We start from the raw sequence: 24,220 nt of genomic DNA on the forward strand, positions 1-24,220 counted from the left end.
CCAAGAAGAACTTGGTACCCGGAACTGCAAGAGATGCTCACGGAGGATCCGTGGCCTCTACCTCTAAGACGGGACCTGCTTCAACAGGGACCGTGTCTATTCCAAGACTTACCGCGGCTGCGTTTGACGGCATGGCGGTTGAACGCCGAATTCTAAGGGAAAAAGGCATTCCGGAAGAGGTCATTCCTACACTGGTAAAAGCCAGGAAGGAGGTGACTGCACAACATTATCACCGCATTTGGAGAAAATATGTTGCGTGGTGTGAGGCCAGGAAGGCCCCCACGGAGGAATTTCAACTGGGTCGATTCCTACATTTCCTGCAAACAGGATTGTCTATGGGCCTCAAATTGGGGTCCATTAAGGTTCAAATTTCGGCCCTGTCGATTTTCTTCCAGAAAGAATTGGCTTCAGTTCCTGAAGTCCAGACTTTTGTAAAAGGAGTACTACATATACAGCCCCCGGTTGTGCCCCCAGTGGCACCGTGGGATCTTAATGTAGTCTTGGATTTTCTCAAATCCCATTGGTTTGAGCCGCTCAAATCGGTGGAGTTGAAGTATCTTACATGGAAAGTAACCATGCTACTGGCCCTGGCTTCAGCCAGGAGAGTATCAGAATTGGCGGCTTTATCATATAAGAGCCCATATCTGATTTTCCATACGGACAGGGCAGAACTGCGGACGCGTCCTCATTTTCTGCCTAAGGTGGTGTCAGCGTTTCACCTGAACCAGCCTATTGTGGTGCCTGCGGCTACTAACGATTTGGAGGATTCCAAGTTGTTGGACGTGGTCCGGGCATTGAAAATATATATTTCAAGAACGGCGGGAGTCAGAAAGTCTGACTCACTGTTTATATTGTATGCACCCAACAAGATGGGTGCTCCTGCTTCTAAGCAGACGATTGCTCGTTGGATTTGCAGCACAATTCAACTTGCACATTCTGTGGCAGGCTTGCCACAACCTAAATCTGTCAAGGCCCATTCCACAAGGAAAGTGGGCTCATCCTGGGCGGCTGCCCGGGGGGTCTCGGCATTACAACTCTGCCGAGCTGCTACTTGGTCAGGGGCAAACACGTTTGCAAAATTCTACAAATTTGATACCCTGGCTGAGGAGGACCTTGAGTTCTCTCATTCGGTGCTGCAGAGTCATCCGCACTCTCCCGCCCGTTTGGGAGCTTTGGTATAATCCCCATGGTCCTGACGGAGTCCCCAGCATCCACTTAGGACGTTAGAGAAAATAAGAATTTACTTACCGATAATTCTATTTCTCGTAGTCCGTAGTGGATGCTGGGCGCCCATCCCAAGTGCGGATTGTCTGCAATACTTGTACATAGTTATTGTTACAAACAAATTCGGGTTGTTATTGTTGTGAGCCGTCTGTTCAGAGGCTCCTACGTTTGTCATACTGTTAACTGGGTTCAGATCACAAGTTATACGGTGTGATTGGTGTGGCTGGTATGAGTCTACCCGGGATTCAATATCCTTCCTTATTGTGTACGCTCGTCCGGGCACAGTATCCTAACTGAGGCTTGGAGGAGGGTCATAGGGGGAGGAGCCAGTACACACCACCTAATCCTAAAGCTTTATTTTTGTGCCCTGTCTCCTGCGGAGCCGCTATTCCCCATGGTCCTGACAGAGTCCCCAGCATCCACTACGGACTACGAGAAATAGAATTGACGGTAAGTAAATTCTTATTTTTTACATTTTTCAGTTTCAGTGTTTTAATACATGGATGGACAGGCTCCCCTATACTCTCCAGTCAGACAGGCTGGAGTGCATATAAGGCTTACTAATTTGAAATTGGCACCATTATGTGGGGGGCGGAGCTTCAGCCCGCTCTGTAAGCGGGCTCAGCGCTCTTCACTCCCCGGCTGCAGCATACAGGCAGCCGGGTGATACATTTACATATATCATATATCTGTGTAATAATTAGCATAGCTCTCATGGCAGAGTGGTAACACCTATGGTTACGATGCCCACGAGCTAGGGTTCGATTCCAGCAAAGGACACACTCTCCCCGGCCGCAGCATACACACTTACAGGCAGCCGGATGATAGTGCGGTTTTAATTTGAAAGTGACCGGAGCAGGGGGGCGGAGCTAACTCCCGCTCCGTTCGGCGGGCTCAGGCTTTCCGCTCCCCGGCCGCACATCGCTCCCCGGCCGCAGCATACAGGCGGCCGGGGGATGCATTGGCGCTTTCCACTTACTACACAGCGGATTTGAATTTGGCGCCGAAGCGGAGGGGGCGGAGCTAACTCCCGCTCTGTACGGCGGGCTTTCTCCGCTTCCCAGCCGCTGCAGCATGACGAGACGCCGCTCCACAGTCCCCCGGGCCACTGAAAGCTCCTTTCCTCTCCTGGCTGTGCAGGGAGGATTCTTTACATGTATAAGGTATGAGGGGGGTGAAGCTTATTTCCCCCGGTGGAGGCTCCCAGCTCACATTGTCTCTAGGCAACACACCTGTCTCTGGAGTTTGTAGCTTTTCTGTGCAGTGTGCTGCAGAAATATTGTTACATCTTGCTTTGGCTACATTCCTCCTGCAGGGGAGTCCTCTGCCCCATTTCAGACATTCTGAATCTGCTCTATTACAGGAGCTGGGACTCAGCTCATTAATGATTAAAAATCTACTGTGCAGTATTTCTTTACCCTACAAATACACAGTATTTATCTACCCTATTAGGTGCACAGTATTTATCTGCCCTATTAGGTGCATGGGTTCACTGTGGTGTGTGTATATAGATATATATAGATATGTTTGTATATATATATATATATTTAAGTGTGTGTGGGTATGTATATAGATATATCCATACAATACCATATATAGGGGATAAAACAAACACTTCCGCAATGTTTTCTAGAAACAGAATACCCCACCTTGCCACATAACATTTTCACCCATCTTTTCTCACAGGCTGGCCACCATTTTGAAAAGCCAGCGGAACCTCCGAGAAACATCAGGTGCACCTTAATTAGCGGTACACTACATACAGGGCGGGGTGTTGCCTTCCCTTTATTATTCCTGGGTGTCACTAGTTACTAATGCTATTAGTAATTTGGGGAATGTGTTTAAGGCATCAGACAAATAGCGCTGCGGCTCAGTATGCTAGTAGCGGGAATCTGAACAGGGGGACCAGGGTTTGAATAAAAAGACTTTAAGGGGAGCTCCTATAGCCTAGGGCTAAGACTCCTGTCCCACAGCGCAGCGCTACTGGTTCAGGTCTCCACTGCTCCAGAAAGTTTATTTGAATCGTGTCGGTCACTACAAATTATAGCGCAGACCTTACATAGGGCTGTGTTTATTTAACCCACTTTTTCTCCTTTCGTTGGTCTCACCTGGGATAGTCAAAGAATTCCCTCTTAGGTGTGAAGTATGCGGTGGAGCCATCTGCAGAGCCCTCCACGCACCTGCAGGACACTCCTGTTTGAACAGCTCAGATTATGCAGGTAATGTCACTGATAACCAGAGACCTTGTACGTCATTTCACCTCTCCAGGTTTCTAAAGGAACCTTGCTAACCTTCCATGTTACATTACTGATGATGTCTGTTTTCTGTGGATCTGAACCAGTGTCTCAGAATATCCAGGTGCATTATACAGCAGTTCATCTGATACTGCAGGTAAAGGAGGCGGACACGTCAAGTCCATCAGGGTTCGACGCAAATGACGAAATGACAGCGACTGGTCCAGTTTCGGATGAGCTGGGCAGGCTCCGGTAGACGGCCGGCAGACACCCGAATACATAATTTCAGGTATCAAACAATGTTTGTTTTCCTATCCTTTCCCCGCAGACGGCAGGAAATGGTATCAGTACCTCTCCAGGGTATACCCCTCGATGTATTGCCGGTCCAACAAGCTGCCGTTTTCCTGAGGCAACCTTGCTCAGGGACCCATCGAAGACATATACGGCAGCAGGGTTCTACCTTGTCCGGAGCAGGTAGGTTGTGGAACAATTGTCCTCTAGGTTACAGGATGTTTCGCATCTGGATCAATTGATACTTTGGTACGAGTCAGAATCACGATTCTGCTTTATGTTCTTTGGAGGTCTCCACGTCTGCAGTCTCGGAACCTGCATTTTCGCTTTGGGCTGTCTTAACCCGACGACCTCTGGGGCTGCGACAGTGACAGGTGAACATGAGATCCTACGGGGCAGATGGTTCAGGGGAAGGAACTTTCTGCAGGATTTCTTGAACCATTGGAGGTAAGTCCACTTTGCTTTCTCCTACTTCTGCCCCAGCTCCAAGACAGACCTTTACCGGTCTTTCCTTTAGATTTTCACCGTGCCCTTTCAGGCTTCCGATTCCACACGGGCGATATCTCTGTCGCCAGGGGATCTCAGAAGGAAAAAAAAAAAAAAAAAGCTGAAGCAGAGGCTCAGCATCCTCGGTCCAGTCTGATTTTACATCATCCTATACACACACACTAAAGGTCAGACTTTCCTACCACCTGGAGGGTCCCAGGGTAGGCGCAGGTCGGTGGAAGAAGGCTTGGGCGGTTACAGACTAGATTTGGGAGTACAACCGTCTCGGGAGTCCCTCGGCAGGGGTCGGCCGATTTACGATGACAAGAGAGTCATAATGCAGGCGGCGCTCCATATGCTTCTAACCGCAAAGGGTGTTGATCCCTGTTTTTTACATATCATTTGAATCGGGACAGTTCTCAGGCCTTTGTTTTCTTTTCACGTTCCGAAGCCAGTTGGCTCGGCCAGGCCTATTCTGGCCTTAGAATCCTTTCAGTCTGTGATTGCTAGTTGAACAAGAAAGGGAGTTTTACGCGTCCCTTGTCTTCAGGGATGCCTGTTTACTGATTTCCGTTGGGTTTCCTCATCGGGCTTTACTCAGTCGCATTACAGGATTCTCATTTTCACTGTAAGTCCTTTTCTTTCGGTCTCTCTTCCGCTCCCACAGGGTTCAGGAAGATCACAGAATAACTCTTTTTCAAGGGGTTGACGTTGGTTCCCTAATGGGACAATCTACTGCTACTATCCCACTCTGTACATTACGTGGCTTCTGAAGATCCGATTTATGCTCCTCATAAACGTTTTCTCAACAGGGTCCGTCGGAGGATTTTTCCTTCCTCGGTACCAGATACTCTATTTCTTCAGTCAAGCTGCGACGCAATGAGTGGTCGCCTACATTCCCCTCTGAGCGGGGGACAACAATCTTCTTTCCAGATCAGGCCACCAGGTCAGACTCCTGGGTGAGGGAACATTCCCCGGAGTTTTGTCAGCTGGTCTGCTGTGGGCGGAGATTTCGAATCGACCTCAGGGCGTTCTGACTGACTCTTTAACCCTTTACTACCCACCGACGTGAGCTCTGGTGGCAGTAGCCGAGGATGCCCTCAGGGCTCCTGGGAGTTTCTGGTTATTCTATCCTGCCTCCTTTTCTATTTCTACCTCACTTTCGGTAACACAGGAGGAGAATATGCGTGCTAGTCCTCTCGGTGGCTCTGGTTGGGCCACCCATGACTTGAAGATACGGCTACAACTGTTGTTGGTAGAGGAGCCTTGGCTCCTATCTCGACTGGACTGTCTACTTCAACAGGGTCCTTTTCTTTGTTCAATCTTACACTGGTTTCATTTAACCGTGTGACTGTTCACGAGCCCTCAGAAGGGAGGAGTTCCCTAGTTCGGTTAGGCCTACTAGGCCCCGATTTCAGAAGTCTGTTACCTCTTCTCGCTTTTGCCACTTTTGGAAAGCTGTATGGGACATAATAAGGATAAAAGGGGGTTTTCCCCTTCTTTCAGTTACCATTCAGCCGTAATCTTTGGTTTCTCTGGGAGGTTTTGCTCCGCTGCGCTTCAAACCACATTGACCTGAATTTTCGGTCCCTGCCTTTTTTGGTTTTCTTCCAAAAGAAATTAGCCTGGCGCCCGTAAGTTCGGGCTCTCTTTCAGGGAGTACTCTATTAGCAACTCCCCCGGCTGAGCTTCGGCCTCAGCGGTCGTTTCTCCCAAAGGGCATGTCCGTTTTTCATATAAATCTGACACTAGTGTTTTTCAGTCCTCTTTGACTGTTGTCAGGGCTCGCTGACTTTCTCTACAGAGGTCTTAGGCTATTCGACGAAGGGTTTTTTCTTCTTTATTCTGTACGATGCTCCCGTACTAAATAGCCAGGGTCCCAGCATATGCTGGGCTGTTGGATACATCTGACCATCAGACAGTCTTCTTGGCGGTTGCTCGGGAGCCTCCGTTTTCCATTTCAGCGCACTTTACGTGCGTGGTGGGACCTTCGTGGGCAGCTGCCCGTGGGGTCTCCATGAATACTTTAGGTCGGGCGGCTACTTGGTCCGGCCGTCATACGTTTGTCAAATTCTACAAGTTTGACACTTTTGCGGCCTCTGCATCTCAGTTTGGCCGAGTGGTTTTACAGAACTCTCAGCGCTCTCCCACCCGTTCTGGGAGCTCTGGGACGTCCCCATTGTAACTACGCTCCAGTGGCCCCTAGTGGATGAAGGAGAAATCAGGATTTTGGTACTTACCGATAAATCCCTTTCTCCGATTCCACAGGGGCCACTGGACGCCCGCCCAGCGCTGTTCCTCCTTGTTTTTTGTTTAACGGTTTGCAGATCACCATATGACTGCTTGTTGAGTTCGGGCTAGCCGGTTGTTTGTTAGGTACTGTTCCAGGTTTGGTTTGTGTTCTCCTGGTTTACAGGGCTTCATTAACCTCCTCTACCTTACGGTTTGTTTATTACAGCTCTCCTCGGGCACAGTTTTAGACTGGCTTGGAGGGGAGATAGTAGGGGAGGAGCTAGCCACAGTGTGAGAATTTTAAAGTGCCAGCTCCCAACTACTGCCTACTATTTCCCCATTGTAACTACGCTCCAGTGGCCCCTGTGGAATCGGAGAAAGGGATTTATCGGTAAGTACCAAAATCCTGATTTCTCGTAGTCCGTAGTGGATGCTGGGAGCCCGTCCCAAGTGCGGAATTCTGCAATACTTGTATATAGTTATTGCTTAACTATAGGGTTTTTTGTTCTGAGCCATCAGTTTAATGAGGCTCAGTTGTTGTTCATACTATTAACTGGGTATAATTATCACAAGTTGTACGGTGTGGCTGGTATGAGTCTTACCCTGGATTCCAAATCCTTTCCTAGTAATGTCAGCTCTTCCGGGCACAGTTTCCCTAACTGAGGTCTGGAGGAGGGGCATAGAGGGAGGAGCCAGTGCACACCAGATGTAGTACCTAATCTTTTCTTTAAAGAAGTGCCCAGTCTCCTGCGGAGCCAGTCTATTCCCCAGAAGAACTACAAGTCCCAGCAAGCCTCCTCCGCAAGCTGGTACTTGGAGAACCACAAGTACCAGCATGCGGAGGGAAACAGGCCCGCTGGTACCTGTAGTTCTTCTGCAAAAAAAATACCCAAATAAAAACAGGACACGCACACCGTGAAAATACAACTTTATTTCACACATTTAAGGGGTCCGCACTCCTCCAGGGTACCCCGGCCAGGGGTGACTAGTTGGGTATTTAATGCCACGGCCGCAGGGAGCGGTATAAAAGTGTCCCCAGGCTGTGGCATTATCTGTCCAGCTAGTGGAGCCCGGTGCTGGTACAAAAAATACGGGGGACCCCTACTCTTTGTCCCCCGTATTTTTTGCACTAGGACCAGGCGCAGAGCCCGGTGCTGGTTGTTAAAATACGGGGGATCCCCTATCATTTCCCCCCCCCCGTATTTTTGCAACCAGGACCGGCTCAAATAGCCCGTGGCTGGTTATGCTTAGGAGGGGGGACCCCACGCAATTTTTTTCGGGTTTTTAACCCATTCCATAAAAAAATATATATATTTTAAAAAATATATAAATAATACTTGTGCCTCCTAAATAGACAAACCAAGTACCTAATCCCTTCTAATATAAATAGATATGCTATTAGCAATAAAAAAAACACAAAAAAAACATGTTTTTAAAATTTTTTATTACATTCCGCCAGCAAAGTGAGGCGGATTGAAAATGACGAATTGACTGTCAAAAAGCACTGTTGTCGAATTTACATTCTTCAATTGAATATACTTTTGTCGAAAAGCCGCATTTGTACCATTGCAGAAATTTTGAATTTGTCAAATGTCGAATTTCAAAAAGTCGAATTTGAAAAGTCCGTTTTTTTGACGAAAAGTACTGTATTGCATTGTCGAATTTTTTTGGGGGGCGAAAAAGTCCAGTTTTTCTGAATTTTTAGGAATTCGACCGCAATTGCATGGGAGATAAAAATAGTTCTTAGAATTTTCATTTTTTACTGTTCTGTTCTCAGAAACAAAAAATCAAACCACAATTTTGCCATTTTTATTTCTGTAGCCAGTTTTATTAGGTTAAGAGCGAATTTACCTGGTAAAAAATGTTCCTAATTCTTGACCACTCTATAATCTTGTAAATTACCTAATTGTTATCAGTTTAGTAAATGCTTCCACATTTCCTTTTCAGAAGTCTCAATACAACAGAAGAAATCTAATTTGTTGGAGATATTGTGTCTTGGGATGTAGGTGGATTAGATTCTTCTGAATGTGAAAGTCTTGTACTGAAATATTGTTTTCTGCTATTTTAGGAAATTAAATAAAGAAGATGTTGTGATTCTGGATTCCCTCAACTATATTAAAGGTGACTGTTATCTTTCCTTTAGTGGTTTCTGGTTAAGACCTCATAACAAAGGAATTACATTAGCCATGTTTGTGATATCACTGTCCCTTTAACCTATTAACCCTTTCATGGAATTTTTTGTTTTCATGGAAGAATAACCATTTTGTTTCATCATAAATAAATGTTATTACCAAGAATGATCTAGTCTGTATGTGTTGGTTCACTAATCCGGCAACTTCTGAAAACTAGTAGAGAAAAATAAAGTAAATGGTGCTTGTTTGCAATCGTATCATACACACGTATGTGTAAACACGTGTTTACATCAGGACAATATCGTTCTAGTTGGCTGGTTGGAGTGATAATCTGGTAGTGTGTAGGAGCAAATGAAAATCAACAGTTTGCTCTCATACGGCTGAAAAATGGGCAAAAAGGTTGGTCCAACTATTTGGAGAAAAGCAAACATGTTTGATTTTCCCCAACTAATCGTTCATGTGTAGGGGGGACTTTCACAAAAACAGACCGATAAGTAGGTAGACTTACCAGTGGTATCTGCAGAGATCAACTTAACCAAGTCATCCCCAAACCAGATTATACAGAGAGACTGTATAAGTGATAGCCAGAAAGAGGCAGAATAGGGCGGGGGACAGACTGGATGAGAGATATACAGGATAAGAGAAAATGAGAGATGTGTATATCGGAAGATCCTCTGGCTGCTAGGGACCCGCTGCAAGTTCCAGTTGCAGGGACCTCCTCAACATGCTCCATGCCAATCCATGCTGCAAAGGAAAGGGACCACCTCACCGCGTTCCATGACTTGTGTCCCCTTAAGAGCTGCAGGGTGAACACACTGGTGCGTGCTATGGTAGCATGATTGCAGAGGAGAGGGGTGCAGACTGGACGTGAGGGGAGTTTATGCCAGGTGATCTCCAACTTATTCCCTTCCCTCCTCGGAGTCCCAACTACAAGCCCAGCTCTGGAAGGGGCTCTCATGAATTATAATTTGATAATGTGAAAAAAAAGTGGCACACAGCATACTGAGATCTAGGATTAAAATTAATTTCTAATAATGAGATTGACTTATCATAGATATTTGATGTATCCAGTTTATGCCTGAAATAGTAGCAGTACCTTGTCATCCTGAATTATCCCATTTGGATACATCATTTGATACAGCTTTGTACTACACCAAGTATTTCTTTACAGGATTCTATTTTAAACAATCCAAACACATGCCTCAGCGTTTCCCTGGTGGCAGTTTTGAAGTGTACCTGCCATACCTAAAATCGAACAATTATAGCATAAGACTATTAAAAGCCAATTAATATAAATAGCCCATTGATTTTATGTTTACTTAAAATTCAGCCGCACAAAGTAAATGTTGGTATATTTGCTGGAGAACCATTTATTGGTTGCCCATTGGATTCCATCAAGTCTTAGCGCTTATATTGACCACTTTATTGACAGCTGTGCATTGGAAATTGGAAGACTTGAAATAAATTAAATAAGAATGGTGCTTGATCATCCTGGGCCATCATCAGTAACTTTGGAACCATATAGAAGCTCTCTTCCAGTCCGTGAGTTCTCCATGTCCCAATAAATTCCTTTTCTCATTTTCTGCACATTTTATTTGTATCAAATGACACATTTATAGCATGCAGTATTGCAGACCTGTGACTGGCATGTTGCTGCCCTCTGAGGCTCAGATATATTTCCACACTCGTATCATTAGATTGTCTTGCGCTATCTTGTAGTATCTTAATTTGTGGTCATGTTTTAATGCAGCCCATACATCACTGAATAACACTAGTGTTTGCATACAGTTAATGTAGGCCTCTTTTCCCCCCCACCCCAAAATAAAAATGTATAGTGCATTCTGTGTCAGAAAACATGTTAGCCGATATGCTCTATTTAAGACATCGCAACTATCGTTCTGTCAATGTGGAGTCAATGCCACTTGGGGGGAGATTCAATTCTCCGCAAAGTGCCTTTTGCGTCAGTCTGGCAATGCTCGTCGTGGCCAGTCATATTAATAATTCCTCACTTCCCATGGAACGAGTAGAAAAATTAATTTGTTGACTACCGTAATACACAATGACGTGCGCAGCCGTCCATTATGTCAGCATATTGGTGAAAACGTAATCTTCCTGTGATTGTCATATTGAGTTGTTGGTTGAGTAATTGATTCATTTCTTGCCCGTCATTCTATCTAAAATCTACATTACTGGGATTTACTTTATATGCTATCCCGAAAAGCATAGAAATGCCTTCTAATTCCCTATATGCCACCTACACATTAAATGGCGTTCATTTGATTAGAAACAAATGGAAATGTATTTATGAATACTAATTTATAGAAAGTAGCGTATAAGCACAGTCCCTGACAGTGACTTTACAGGCAGATAATGTCCTAGGATGGAAAAGAAGTGGTATAAATGCATTTAATGCAAACACTGTTACCGTATAAATCATAGGTTTGTGTACTTGAACAGGGAGTGCTACGCGGTAACCTGATTATTCTGTATGTTTATATCAGAGGTCACTGCAAAAGGTTTATCTAATTCACTTTTTGTATCAATGACCATACAGAGGATAAAAGGTCATCTGTTGCAGAAGGAAGGCAGAGCATTTCACCATCTGCATAAGGGAGCGGATATTTACTGTAAGGAGATAAATTGGCATTTATCACACTTAAAACAGTGTAGAATGTTAGCTGTCTCTCCTTGATCAACAGCTAATCATAGCATTGGTTGTTTAGCTAAGGCAAATTTTAATTCGTTTGTCCCCTATTATAAATTTATCATGTGACCACAATAAAGCACTGAACCTTTATGTGCGTATTCAAATAGAAATGGAAATCCTGGTTGGTTTACCATCATACAGTATGTGTAAAATGGTTTGGGAAGTGCTTTAAAAACTGTTTACAAAAAAAGGGAGGCGCTACTTAGCCAGTGCCTCCTGTAGCTAAGTTGGCCTGACATGAAGGACATTGGCTGTATTTTCTCACATATCCAGATAAGTCCTCATACATCTTTCCTTAATATACCACACAACAGGAAATGACTGGTGTGAGTGAGCTGACAAGTCCCGGGCAACTCGGTTAGCGTCAAGCGTTTTTTTTTTAGTTTTGTTTATTTTTTAGATGAAAATGCGTTATACTCGCATCACTATGCAAATAAGATGCACAAGCAGACTCTGAGGCATGCATATAATCTGTGTGCATCTGTGACTGTATCTGCATATGAATGGTACGTTACAGTGTATGCAGATACAGCCATGGTTGCACACAGTATATAGGCATGTCGCATATCATTTTAATCAGCATAAGCTGCTTGTGCATTCTATTCACTCCATTTTGCAACTAAGATGCATTTTAATGGAAAAATCACACTAAAATACTATTGATGCTACTGAATCACGGCGTGACTAGAAGGGCTGTTTAACGTGCAAGGAGGCTAGATGTATGTGGACACATCTGTAGTGTGATATATATTGCAATCTGATTAGTTAGCTGGCCAGTCTGTCCCATCAGTAAATTGAGCCAAACAAAAGAATATATAACAGACAGCAGATGGCAGCTGAATATTCACATTTGGTGATCGTAGATAAGTACAGATTGTTGTGTAGCCAATTACAATAAACATTTTGGTATAAAGTATGTACTAATGACCTCTGTTGGAGGAACGCAAGCTTTTGATCTCTTTCCAGGTCACTGGCTCTTTGCTTGGAATTTATGTAATGGCCAGTGTAGGTCACATTACAGATCTCTTGTGCTACATTTCATGGTACACTATAGCAAAGGCAGATTTGAGAGCAACCTCAACGTCGCACCAAAATGACATAAATGTGTTCCTTTTATACTTCTACTTAAATAGACACTTCTATCTCCTTTTGCAGAGGGAATTTATTAAAATAACCATATCAGATATATTGTTCAGTTTGTAACATTAATTAAAAACACTTTATGGAAAAAAAAGAAGCATACATAGAATGGAAATGCAAGCTTTGTAGACAATAAAACAGTAGACCTTAAGGAGCCTCCTTCCATCTGGGGAAATGCATATCTATGTTCAGTTTTATGATATATATTGTACTAGTGAGCTTGCTGGTCTTAGTAGATGAGTAATCTGCTCAGTGTATATGTCATATTGACCTCAGTGCCACTTAATAACTTAAATTTTTGGGGGGGTTTTCTGCAATTCATTGAATAAAGTTTAGTTAGTGTCAATAATTGTATTGATATAGTCTGTGAACACCTACCATGAACTTGTTTTATTTTTGAAGCATGTCTCTATAAGAGGGATATTTCTACATTGAAAGCAGTTCTATACAAGGACATTTCAAATCACACAAAAAGGATGAAAAAATAAGTCAAGGCACTGGCTGATATCCTATTCGGTGCAGTCCTTTTTCGTCCAATAAAAACTGCATGCAGGGCCGTCCCTTCCCCTGATGACACCCGGTGTGGCAGCTAGGGAAGGCCATCCACCTTTAATAATTACAAATCTTTGATGGTTGATGGCCGATGCCAAATAGTTTTACCATCGATGGCAGAGAGACAGTTGTTCTCCACCATCGGTGGTATAGACACCACGGTGGGTTTATTTTTTTTTCTCCCTACTGCTTCATGCCGGGTATGGAGCATAGTTCTTCCCGATTGTACTCGAAAAACTCCACCCACAGACTCTTATTAGCCAACTGTTTACTAATGCAAGAACCAGGGACCGTTAAGGACTGGGCTGGGAGGTAGGGTGCCATTTGCCCACCAGGCCGGTATAATGTAGCTGTTTGAGGCCACAGTTGCACTCTGTTTGCGCATAGCTTGTGGTCGGGAGGCATGTAGAGTTCACTTCCGACCGCTCTGAGCCCCTGACACATGCTCTGTCTAGTGTGTCCTCAAGTTTCGGGGCTGGAGCAGTTGGTTCAGAGGCACGACTCCCTGAGTTAGGCAGTTGCTGTCTGACTCTGTGATTAATGGGGTCAGCACCTCCTCACCTGTCTCCCAGCCTCCTCCCTTCTACAGCGCTCCTCTCCTCCCAGACAGCATATACCCTGCCTGCTGCTAACTTCACCCTTTTAGAAAACAGTTAAGTGCTGTATGGGAGTGTTTGTGTGAACAAAGTGTGTTTGTGTGTGTAAGTGTGTGCGGACTAAGTGTCTGTTTGTGAATGTGTGTACTAAGTGTGTCTGTATGTGACTGTATGTGGGGACTAAGTGTGCCTCTATGTGAATGTGTGGACTAAATGTGTCTGTATGTTTGTGTTAGGACTATGTATGTCTGTATGTTAATGTGTGTGTGTGTGTGTGTGTGTGTGTGTGTGTGTGTGTGTGTGTGTGTGTGTGTGTGTGTGGACTAAGTGTGTTTGTGTCTGTGGACTATGTCTGTATGTGAATGTGTGTGGACTGTCTGTATGTGAATGTGTGTGAGAACTGAGTGTGTCTGCATGTTTGGACTATGTATGTCTGTATGTTATTGTGTGTGGACTGTATGTCTGTATGTGAATGCGTGTGTGGAATAAGTGTATCTGTGTGTGAACTAATTGGCTGTGTGTGTATTAAATGTGCCTGTATGTGAGCGTCTGTGTGGAAAAATGTGTTAGTGTGACATATTAGGGGGAGGGGAAAGTCTGCTGTTTTTGGGGAGGTTTGACTTCATTTCCCATGTGCACCAAGCTCTGGAATGCGATACATTCCAGAGCTTGGACCTGGTAAGCAACACCCTCTGTAGGTGGCATTACTTAATATAAGCCTATGGGCTTCTTTTCACAATATTCACTGAGAAGGATCCAATCAGATCCCTCACAGTGTCCCCTTCAGCATGTGCATCATGTGACGCATGTGCAGAAGGACTCCCCGGCTTGTAAATCCAGAATTCCTTGTGTTGCAATGGCAAGCTCTTATCGTGAGAGCTGTCTTCTGTGATTTTTTTTCAAGCATATGACGTTACTAAATGCAACTATGCTTGCGATGAGTGGTGGGACACATCACATGCAAAACGCAATGTTTGATGCATCCTGCCCTAGGTGTTTTGGTCATTTTTGCTTTTTGCCTAACATTTTCATTTTTGTTCTTTTGTTAAGGACTGGGCTAAATAGTCCTATTTATTAATATATATTTTATATTTATAGTTACCATAGGTGGTATTAGTGACTCTGCTGTTTTTAGTTCTGTTTCAGGTTGCCTAGCAACAATCTATACTGATTTTTTATCAATGGCAGAGCACACTTATTGACGGTGCTTATGTCATAGAAATGACTAAGGGTGTGTACACACGGTGAGATATTTTCTTTCGATTTTGACTATATAGTCAAAATCTCAAGAAAAGTTAGTGCAGATCGCAAGGTGAAAGTCACCTTGCGATCCCGATGCGCGGTCCCGCCAGGTCGGCATCGTAAGAAAAGAGACTGTGCAGGCAAGTCAATCCTTGCTAGATCGGTGTACTATCTAGTTAATCTCACATGTCAATGACATCTCACATAACCCAAAATCTCACATAAGCCAAAATCGTAAGCACACATAGTCCATATCTCAAGAAAAGTTAGTCAAAATCGGTGGTGCTGGGCTCCAGGGAGTAAAAGGGAAATCGCAAGTGAAAATCGGGCATAGCAAGGATCTCACCGTGTGTATACACCCTTACCGTTTCAGTCCTATTAGGCATTTAGAGTAGTTTTTGATATTTTTGTGGCTTGATTTTGTTTTTTCCTTTGTTAACATTTTAACGGAGTCCCGCAATGTCACTTATGGCACCCACCATGGAACCAGCATCCCTTCCACACTTCCAGGGATGCAGTGTTTTGTGTTCCACTTGCCAGTTTGTGATAAGTGGCACATAGAGGTAGCTGAAGCTCGGGGGCATTACCCTATGCAATAAGTGAGAGTATCGGTCCTCAGGTGGCAGTCTGACAAAATGTCCACATTAGGCAGTACTCAAAATAGGGACACATAATGGCCCCGGTCGCTCTGTCCCACATTCACCCTCTTCGCTCAGTCCAGCTGCCCCCCCCCCCCTCTCCTCTCTCAAAACCCACATTAAGCAGACCACGCCTCCAACATTGTGACACCCATTTTTTCATTGCATGTGCTGGTAGAAAAAGTAGGGCCACTTGCCTTTGTGTGCCCTCCAGGCTGAAAGTTGCTAGCCAGCCCCTGCACAGGAATGACAATTGAGGACGACTGCAATAATTAACCCACCGATGGCCATTCATGCTGTTGGCCGGGAAAAGGGGGTGTGGCTTTGTATGAGGGGACGTTTCTTAGTGGGAGAGGCGTGACCTAACTGCCTGAACCCCTATTTTCGTCACTCTGGAGGTTCGAGTGATGTGGGCTGCCCCTGGAGAGTGCTGAAGCTGCCATGCCGGCTCCTACACAGTGACAGGAGCCGTTTGCTGCCCATAATATTACAGTCCAGCACCTGGCTCCTGTCACTGAGCAGGGGCTGGCATTTTGGTGACACCCCAGGTGAGGCCAACACCCCCCTTCTGATGTCACTGATGATATGATACGTGATTTTTGAGCAATGGTCATTATTGCGCTATCCAATTATAGGCCATTTTTATAGGCCAATAAAGGATCATACGATAACACATGGGAATCGGGATAAGCTCCCAATCCTACGTGTTATCTTGGCACTGACAGCTGTTTATCGCAGATTATGTTTCGGGTGCCTGAGGCATAATCCCTGATAAATGCTGCATATCGCGGGGTAAGATAACATTTTTTTTATCCGCGCTATATGTTCTAAAAGCAGCTCATTTGGTTCGATAAAGCACTTAAATAAAAAATAGAACACTATATATTCTAAGCATGGCACCTGTAAAAAAAAAAAATTTTTTAATGGTTAAAAACAATTTATGTTTACAGCTCCCTTTGGAGCGATTGTAACAACCAGGGATAAAGTCTCTTAGTTATGACTGTCCCTTACTTGCCCTACCTGATGGTAAGCAGTGGTATTCCTCAATCTTTGCAGTGGTAGAGAGGCGGTAAAACACCCGGAGCCACAAACTGTCAACGTCTGCCGGACCAAGCCAGCATCCCGCACCCCACCCCACCTCCCGCAGCGGCAGAGAGGTGGCAATATATCTGGAGCAGCGGATGGCCGCAAAGACTGAGGAATACCACCGCATATCGGGGGTAATTGGATAGCCTAAGCCAAATCCACTATCTGCAGTAAATCACCCCAGCTAATTAGATACCAGCCACCATGAGATACTTGGCACAGCAAATTCATGCTAGTTGAAACCCACATGTGATTGCATTGGACTAAATAATGAGGTTAACAGAGTGTCTTTGAATGATATTTCTACTTTTTTTTCTTTTTTCTCTCCTCAAGGTGTATAAACCTATGTTTAAAAAGTGGAGTTCAGTCCTATGTGGGATAACATCATAAGTCAGTTATCAATATCATATGATGTATTCTTTATTTATGACTTTGTCAGTTCACCTTCTATGGATCTTGATCATTCCTACTTTTGCAAAAGCCATCTTAAGAAATGTTGCAGTCCAACATAGCAGCAGCTTAGACATAAATGTCGCATCCTAAGTTTTGGTTGCCAGTATGCAGAATTTTATGTACCTATATGGGCAGACTTCCCTTTTCCATGTGCTTGGTTTTATAACTGCCATCCTTATCCTTGCACACTTACAACAGCACTGTCCTTTGTGGAAGTGATGCGTATTACAACAGGCATATACCTAGCTATGCATACACTCTGCATCCACTGTAAATCAGACCACTTGCCATGGACATGTCCTCAATAAACCTAACCTTTTGAGTGCCCTGTTTTTACCCACTTTATCCACCAGTGGAGATGAGCGAAACCTATATCAGCTGTGCTCTGTACATAACATTCCTATCTCATATGAATGTTTGCTTGTATGAATGCGGACATTAGCGCCAATTAGATAGTGAGCTTAGCCTGCAAGCCTTCGCTTCTCCTTGATGCACATGTCATTTGTTCATATTATTGAAACGCTGAATCCTTTGTGAGCTGAGCCATCCTACAGCAAGCAATTAGCATAGGCATCAATCCGGCCTGCTGACCGACATGTAACCCTGTGCAGATGGTTTATTTTGATTTGTCTTATGCGTCATTAAAATGACATTAATGATGCGTGAGAATACTCTATAAAAAGGAATGGCTGTTCATCAAAATAATACTACAATCAATTTTTATTAGTTGGCAAGCATGCTTATTAAAATTATCTCTCTAATAATAGCAATATTTAATAATAACTGTTATGGAGCATGCGCAGTGTGAAAAGATGCAATATTCACCTGCAAAACTGATAATGCCTGCGGAACGTCCTTTCAGTTCTTTGGGGGTAATTCAGAGTTGCTTGCAGCAGCAAATTTGTTAGCAGTTGGGTAAAACCATATGCACTGCAGGTGGGGCAGATATAACATGTGCAGAGAGAGTTAGATTTGGGTGGGTTATTTTGTTTCTGTGCAGGGTAAATACTGGCTGCTTTATTTTTACACTGCAATTTAGATTTCAGTTTGAACACACCCCACGCAATTTTAAAGCTAAGTACACACTGTACAATTATCTGGCAGATAATCTGCCAGATCTGGCTGGTTGGAATGAAAATTTGGTAATGGATGAGAGCAAATGACAATCGACCATTTGCTCCTAAACACTGGGAAACTAACAAAAACCTGACGTTCATATAAATTAGTTAAACACAAAATTAACCAACCTGGATGAACAACTGTTTTTATCTGTTTTCCAGTGTTTGGGAGCAAATGGTTGATTGTCATTTGCTCTCCTCCATTACCAAATTTTAATTCCAACCAGCTAGATCTGGCAGATTATCTGTCAGATAATTGTATAGTGTGTATGGTGTACCTAGCATTACTCTCTCTGCACATGTTATATCTGCCCCCCTGCAGTGCACATGCTTTTGCCCAACTGCTAACATTTGCTTCTGTGACGAAGTCTGAATTAGGCCCTTTATACACTGGGTATTTAGAACAAGGTACAGAGCAGTGCAAGGTAGAATCTCAACAACAGGGAGTTATTTTCTATGATCTCTTGCTACAACTGGTGTTACTATTGGTCTTGTTGTAGCTATATGACTATTTCAGAGGTTCTCAAATGCGGTCTGTAAGGCACCCCAATGGTCCAGGTTTTAAGTATATCCATGGCTCAGCACAGATGGTTAAATCAAATTAACTGAGGTGCTAATTAAGTCACCTGTGGCCACGCATGGATATACTTAAAACTTGGATCATTGGGGTGTCTTGAGGACTGCATTTGAGAACTTCTGGACTATTTCTATTGGCATATTTATTAACAAAATATTATTATTTCTCTGACGTCCTAGTGGATGCTGGGGACTCCGAAAGGACCATGGGGAATAGCGGCTCCGCAGGAGACTGGGCACAAAAGTAAAAGCTTTAGGACTACCTGGTGTGCACTGGCTCCTCCCCCTATGACCCTCCTCCAAGCCTCAGTTAGATTTTTGTGCCCGAACGAGAAGGGTGCTCACTAGGTGGCTCTCCTGAGCTGCTTAGTAAAAAGTTTAAGTATAGGTTTTTTATTTTCAGTGAATCCTGCTGGCAACAGGTTCACTGCACCGAGGGACTAAGGGGAGAAGAAGCGAACTCACCTGCGTGCAGAGTGGATTGGGCTTCTTAGGCTACTGGACATTAGCTCCAGAGGGACGATCACAGGCCCAGCCATGGATGGGTCCCAGAGCCGCGCCGCCGGCCCCCTTACAGAGCCAGAAGACTGAAGAGGTCCGGAAAATCGGCGGCAGAAGACGTCCTGTCTTCAATAAGGTAGCGCACAGCACCGCAGCTGTGCGCCATTGCTCTCAGCACACTTCACACTCCGGTCACTGAGGGTGCAGGGCGCTGGGGGGGGGCGCCCTGAGACGCAATAAAAACACCTTATATGGCAAAAAATACATCACATATAGCTCCTGGGCTATATGGATGCATTTAACCCCTGCCTATTTTTCCTTAAAAAAGCGGGAGAAAGGCCGCCGAGAAGGGGGCGGAGCCTATCTCCTCAGCACACTGGCGCCATTTTTCCTCACAGCTCCGTTGGAGGGAAGCTCCCTGACTCTCCCCTGCAGTCCTGCACTACAGAAACAGGGTAAAACAAGAGAGGGAGGGCACTAATTTGGCAGATAAATCTATACAGCAGCTATATAAGGGAAAAACACTTATATAAGGTTATCCCTGTATATATATAGCGCTCTGGTGTGTGCTGGCAAACTCTCCCTCTGTCTCCCCAAAGGGCTAGTGGGGTCCTGTCCTCTATCAGAGCATTCCCTGTGTGTGTGCTGTGTGTCGGTACGTTGTGTCGACATGTATGAGGAGGAAAATGGTATGGAGGCGGAGCAATTGCCTGTAATAGTGATGTCACCCCCTAGGGAGTCGACACCTGACTGGATGGTCTTATGGAAGGAATTACGTGATAGCGTCAGCACTTTACAAAAGACTGTTGACGACATGAGACAGCCGGCAAATCAGTTATTACCTGTACAGGCGTCTCAAACACCGTCAGGGGCTCTAAAGCACCCGTTACCTCAGATGGTCGACACAGACCCAGACACGGACACTGACTCCAGTGTCGACGGTGAGGAAACAAACGTATTTTCCAGTAGGGCAGCACGTTACATGATCACGGCAATGAAGGAGGTTTTGAACATTTCTGATACTACAAGTACCACAAAAAAGGGTATTATGTGGGGTGTGAAAAAACTACCCGTAGTTTTTCCTGAATCAGATGAATTAAATGAGGTGTGTGATGAAGCGTGGGTTTCCCCCGATAAAAAACTGCTAATTTCTAAAAAAATTATTGGCATTATACCCTTTCCCGCCAGAGGTTAGGGCACGTTGGGAAACACCCCCTAGGGTAGATAAGGCGCTCACACGCTTATCAAAACAAGTGGCGTTACCGTCTCCTGATACGGCCGCCCTCAAGGAACCAGCTGATAGGAAGCTGGAAAATATCCTAAAAAGTATATACACACATACTGGTATTATACTGCGTCCAGCAATCGCCTCAGCCTGGATGTGCAGTGCTGGGGTGGCTTGGTCCGATTCCCTGACTGAAAATATTGATACCCTGGACAGGGACAGTATATTATTGACTATAGAGCATTTAAAGGATGCATTTCTATATATGCGAGATGCACAGAGGGATATTTGCACTCTGGCATCAAGAGTAAGTGCGCTGTCCATTTCTGCCAGAAGAGGGTTATGGACGCGACAGTGGTCAGGTGATGCGGATTCCAAACGGCATATGGAAGTATTGCCGTATAAAGGGGAGGAGTTATTTGGGGTCGGTCTATCGGACCTGGTGGCCACGGCAACGGCTGGGAAATCCACCTTTTTACCCCAGGTCACCTCTCAGCAGAAAAAGACACCGTCTTTTCAGGCTCAGTCCTTTCGTCCCCATAAGGGCAAGCGGGCAAAAGGCCACTCATATCTGCCCCGGGGCAGAGGAAGGGGAAAAAGACTGCAGCAGGCAGCCTCTTCCCAGGAACAGAAGCCCTCCCCCGCTTCTGCCAAGTCCTCAGCATGACGCTGGGGCCTTACAAGCGGACTCAGGCACGGTGGGGGCCCGTCTCAAGATTTTCAGCAGTGGGCTCACTCGCAAGTGGACCCCTGGATCCTGCAGGTAGTATCTCAGGGGTACAAATTGGAATTCGAGACTTCTCCCCCTCGCCGGTTCCTGAAGTCTGCTTTACCAACGTCTCCCTCCGACAGGGAGGCGGTATTGGAAGCCATTCACAAGCTGTATTCCCAGCAGGTGATAATCAAGGTACCCCTCCTACAACAGGGAAAGGGGTATTATTCCACGCTGTTTGTGGTACCGAAGCCGGACGGCTCGGTGAGACCTATTTTAAATCTGAAATCCTTGAACACTTACATACAAAGGTTCAAATTCAAGATGGAGTCACTCAGAGCAGTGATAGCGAACCTGGAAGAAGGGGACTATATGGTGTCTCTGGACATCAAGGATGCTTACCTCCATGTCCCAATTTGCCCTTCTCACCAAGGGTACCTTAGGTTTGTGGTACAGAACTGTCACTATCCGTTTCAGACGCTGCCGTTTGGATTGTCCACGGCACCCCGGGTCTTTACCAAGGTAATGGCCGAAATGATGATTCTTCTTCGAAGAAAAGGCGTCTTAATTATCCCTTACTTGGACGATCTGATAAGGGCAAGGTCCAGAGAACAGTTAGAGGTCGGAGTAGCACTATCTCAAGTAGTACTACGACAGCACGGGTGGATTCTAAATATTCCAAAATCGCAGCTGATTCCGATGACACGTCTGCTGTTCCTAGGGATGATTCTGGACACAGTCCAGAAAAAGGTGTTTCTCCCGGAGGAGAAAGCCAGGGAGTTATCCGACCTAGTCAGGAACCTCCTAAAACCAGGCCAAGTGTCAGTGCATCAATGCACAAGGGTCCTGGGAAAAATGGTGGCTTCTTACGAAGCGATTCCATTCGGCAGATTCCACGCAAGAACTTTTCAGTGGGATCTGCTGGACAAATGGTCCGGATCGCATCTTCAAATGCATCAGCGGATAACCCTGTCTCCAAGGACAAGGGTGTCTCTCCTGTGGTGGTTACAGAGTGCTCATCTTCTAGAGGGCCGCAGATTCGGCATTCAGGACTGGGTCCTGGTGACCACGGATGCCAGCCTGAGAGGCTGGGGAGCAGTCACACAGGGAAGAAATTTCCAGGGCTTGTGGTCAAGCATGGAAACGTCACTTCACATAAATATCCTGGAACTAAGGGCCATTTACAATGCCCTAAGTCAGGCAAGGCCTCTGCTTCAGGGTCAGCCGGTGTTGATCCAGTCGGACAACATCACGGCAGTCGCCCACGTAAACAGACAGGGCGGCACAAGAAGCAGGAGGGCAATGACGGGATTCTTCGCTGGGCGGAAAATCATGTGATAGCACTGTCAGCAGTGTTCATTCCGGGAGTGGACAACTGGGAAGCAGACTTCCTCAGCAGACACGACCTCCACCCGGGGGAGTGGGGACTTCACCCAGTAGTCTTCCACATGATTGTGAACCGTTGGGAAAAACCAAAGGTGGACAGGATGGCGTCCCGCCTCAACAAAAAACTGGACAGATATTGCGCCAGGTCAAGGGACCCTCAGGCAATAGCTGTGGACGCTCTGGTAACACCGTGGGTGTACCAGTCAGTGTATGTGTTCCCTCCTCTGCCTCTCATACCCAAGGTACTGAGAATCATAAGAAGGAGAGGAGTAAGGACTATACTCGTGGCTCCGGATTGGCCAAGAAGGACTTGGTACCCGGAACTTCAAGAGATGCTCACGGAAGACCCGTGGCCTCTACCTCTAAGAAAGGACCTGCTCCAGCAGGGACCCTGTCTGTTCCAAGACTTACCGCGGCTGCGTTTGACGGCATGGCGGTTGAACGCCGGATCCTGAAGGAAAAAGGCATTCCGGATGAAGTCATCCCTACCCTGATCAAAGCCAGGAAGGATGTAACTGTGCAACATTATCACCGTATTTGGCGTAAATATGTTGCGTGGTGTGAGGCCAGGAAGGCCCCTACAGAGGAATTTCAACTGGGTCGTTTCCTGCATTTCCTGCAAACAGGACTGTCTATGGGCCTAAAATTAGGGTCCATTAAGGTTCAAATTTCGGCCCTGTCGATATTCTTCCAAAAAGAACTAGCTTCAGTTCCTGAAGTTCAGACGTTTGTCAAGGGGGTACTGCATATACAGCCTCCTTTTGTGCCTCCAGTGGCACCTTGGGATCTCAATGTAGTTTTGGGGTTCCTAAAATTACATTGGTTTGAACCACTCACCACTGTGGACTTAAAATATCTCACATGGAAAGTGGTAATGCTGTTAGCCCTGGCTTCAGCCAGGCGTGTCTCAGAATTGGCGGCTTTATCCTATAAAAGCCCTTACCTAATTTTTCATACGGACAGGGCAGAATTGAGGACTCGTCCTCAATTTCTCCCTAAGGTGGTTTCAGCGTTTCACTTAAACCAGCCTATTGTGGTACCTGCGGCTACTAGGGACTTGGAGGATTCCAAGTTGCTGGACGTAGTCAGGGCCCTGAAAATATATGTTTCCAGGACGGCTGGAGTCAGAAAATCTGACTCGCTGTTTATCCTGTATGCACCCAACAAGCTGGGTGCTCCTGCTTCTAAGCAGACTATTGCTCGTTGGATTTGTAGTACAATTCAGCTTGCACATTCTGTGGCAGGCCTGCCACAGCCAAAATCTGTAAAAGCCCATTCCACACGGAAAGTGGGCTCATCTTGGGCGGCTGCCCGAGGGGTCTCGGCTTTACAACTTTGCCGAGCAGCTACTTGGTCAGGGGCAAACACGTTTGCTAAATTCTACAAATTTGATACCCTGGCTGAGGAGGACCTGGAGTTCTCTCATTCGGTGCTGCAGAGTCATCCGCACTCTCCCGCCCGTTTGGGAGCTTTGGTATAATCCCCATGGTCCTTTTGGAGTCCCCAGCATCCACTAGGACGTCAGAGAAAATAAGAATTTACTTACCGATAATTCTATTTCTCATAGTCCGTAGTGGATGCTGGGCGCCCATCCCAAGTGCGGATTGTCTGCAATACTTGTACATAGTTATTGTTACAAAAATCGGGTTATTATTTGTTGTGAGCCATCTTTTCAGAGGCTCCTCTGTT

At 45.5% G+C, this 24,220-nt stretch overlaps 1 protein-coding gene across 5 annotated transcripts in view; it reads left to right on the forward strand.

Moving 5' to 3' along the window:
- The window catches only part of KTI12 (KTI12 chromatin associated homolog), a 143,914-nt gene that overhangs the window by 75,975 nt on the left and 43,719 nt on the right, over positions 1-24,220 (forward strand). For 4 of the 5 annotated variants that reach the window (XM_063926577.1, XM_063926580.1, XM_063926576.1 and 1 more), the window contains exon 4: positions 8,536-8,588. In XM_063926577.1, coding sequence (XP_063782647.1) covers positions 8,536-8,588 — 53 coding nt within the window. Of the gene's footprint in view, positions 1-8,535; positions 8,589-13,523; positions 13,651-24,220 lie in introns of those variants that run through there. The other variant, XM_063926579.1, reaches the window with a different exon arrangement.

Source organism: Pseudophryne corroboree, chromosome 6 (genome assembly GCF_028390025.1).
Source record: "Pseudophryne corroboree isolate aPseCor3 chromosome 6, aPseCor3.hap2, whole genome shotgun sequence".
Lineage (NCBI taxonomy): Eukaryota > Metazoa > Chordata > Amphibia > Anura > Myobatrachidae > Pseudophryne > Pseudophryne corroboree.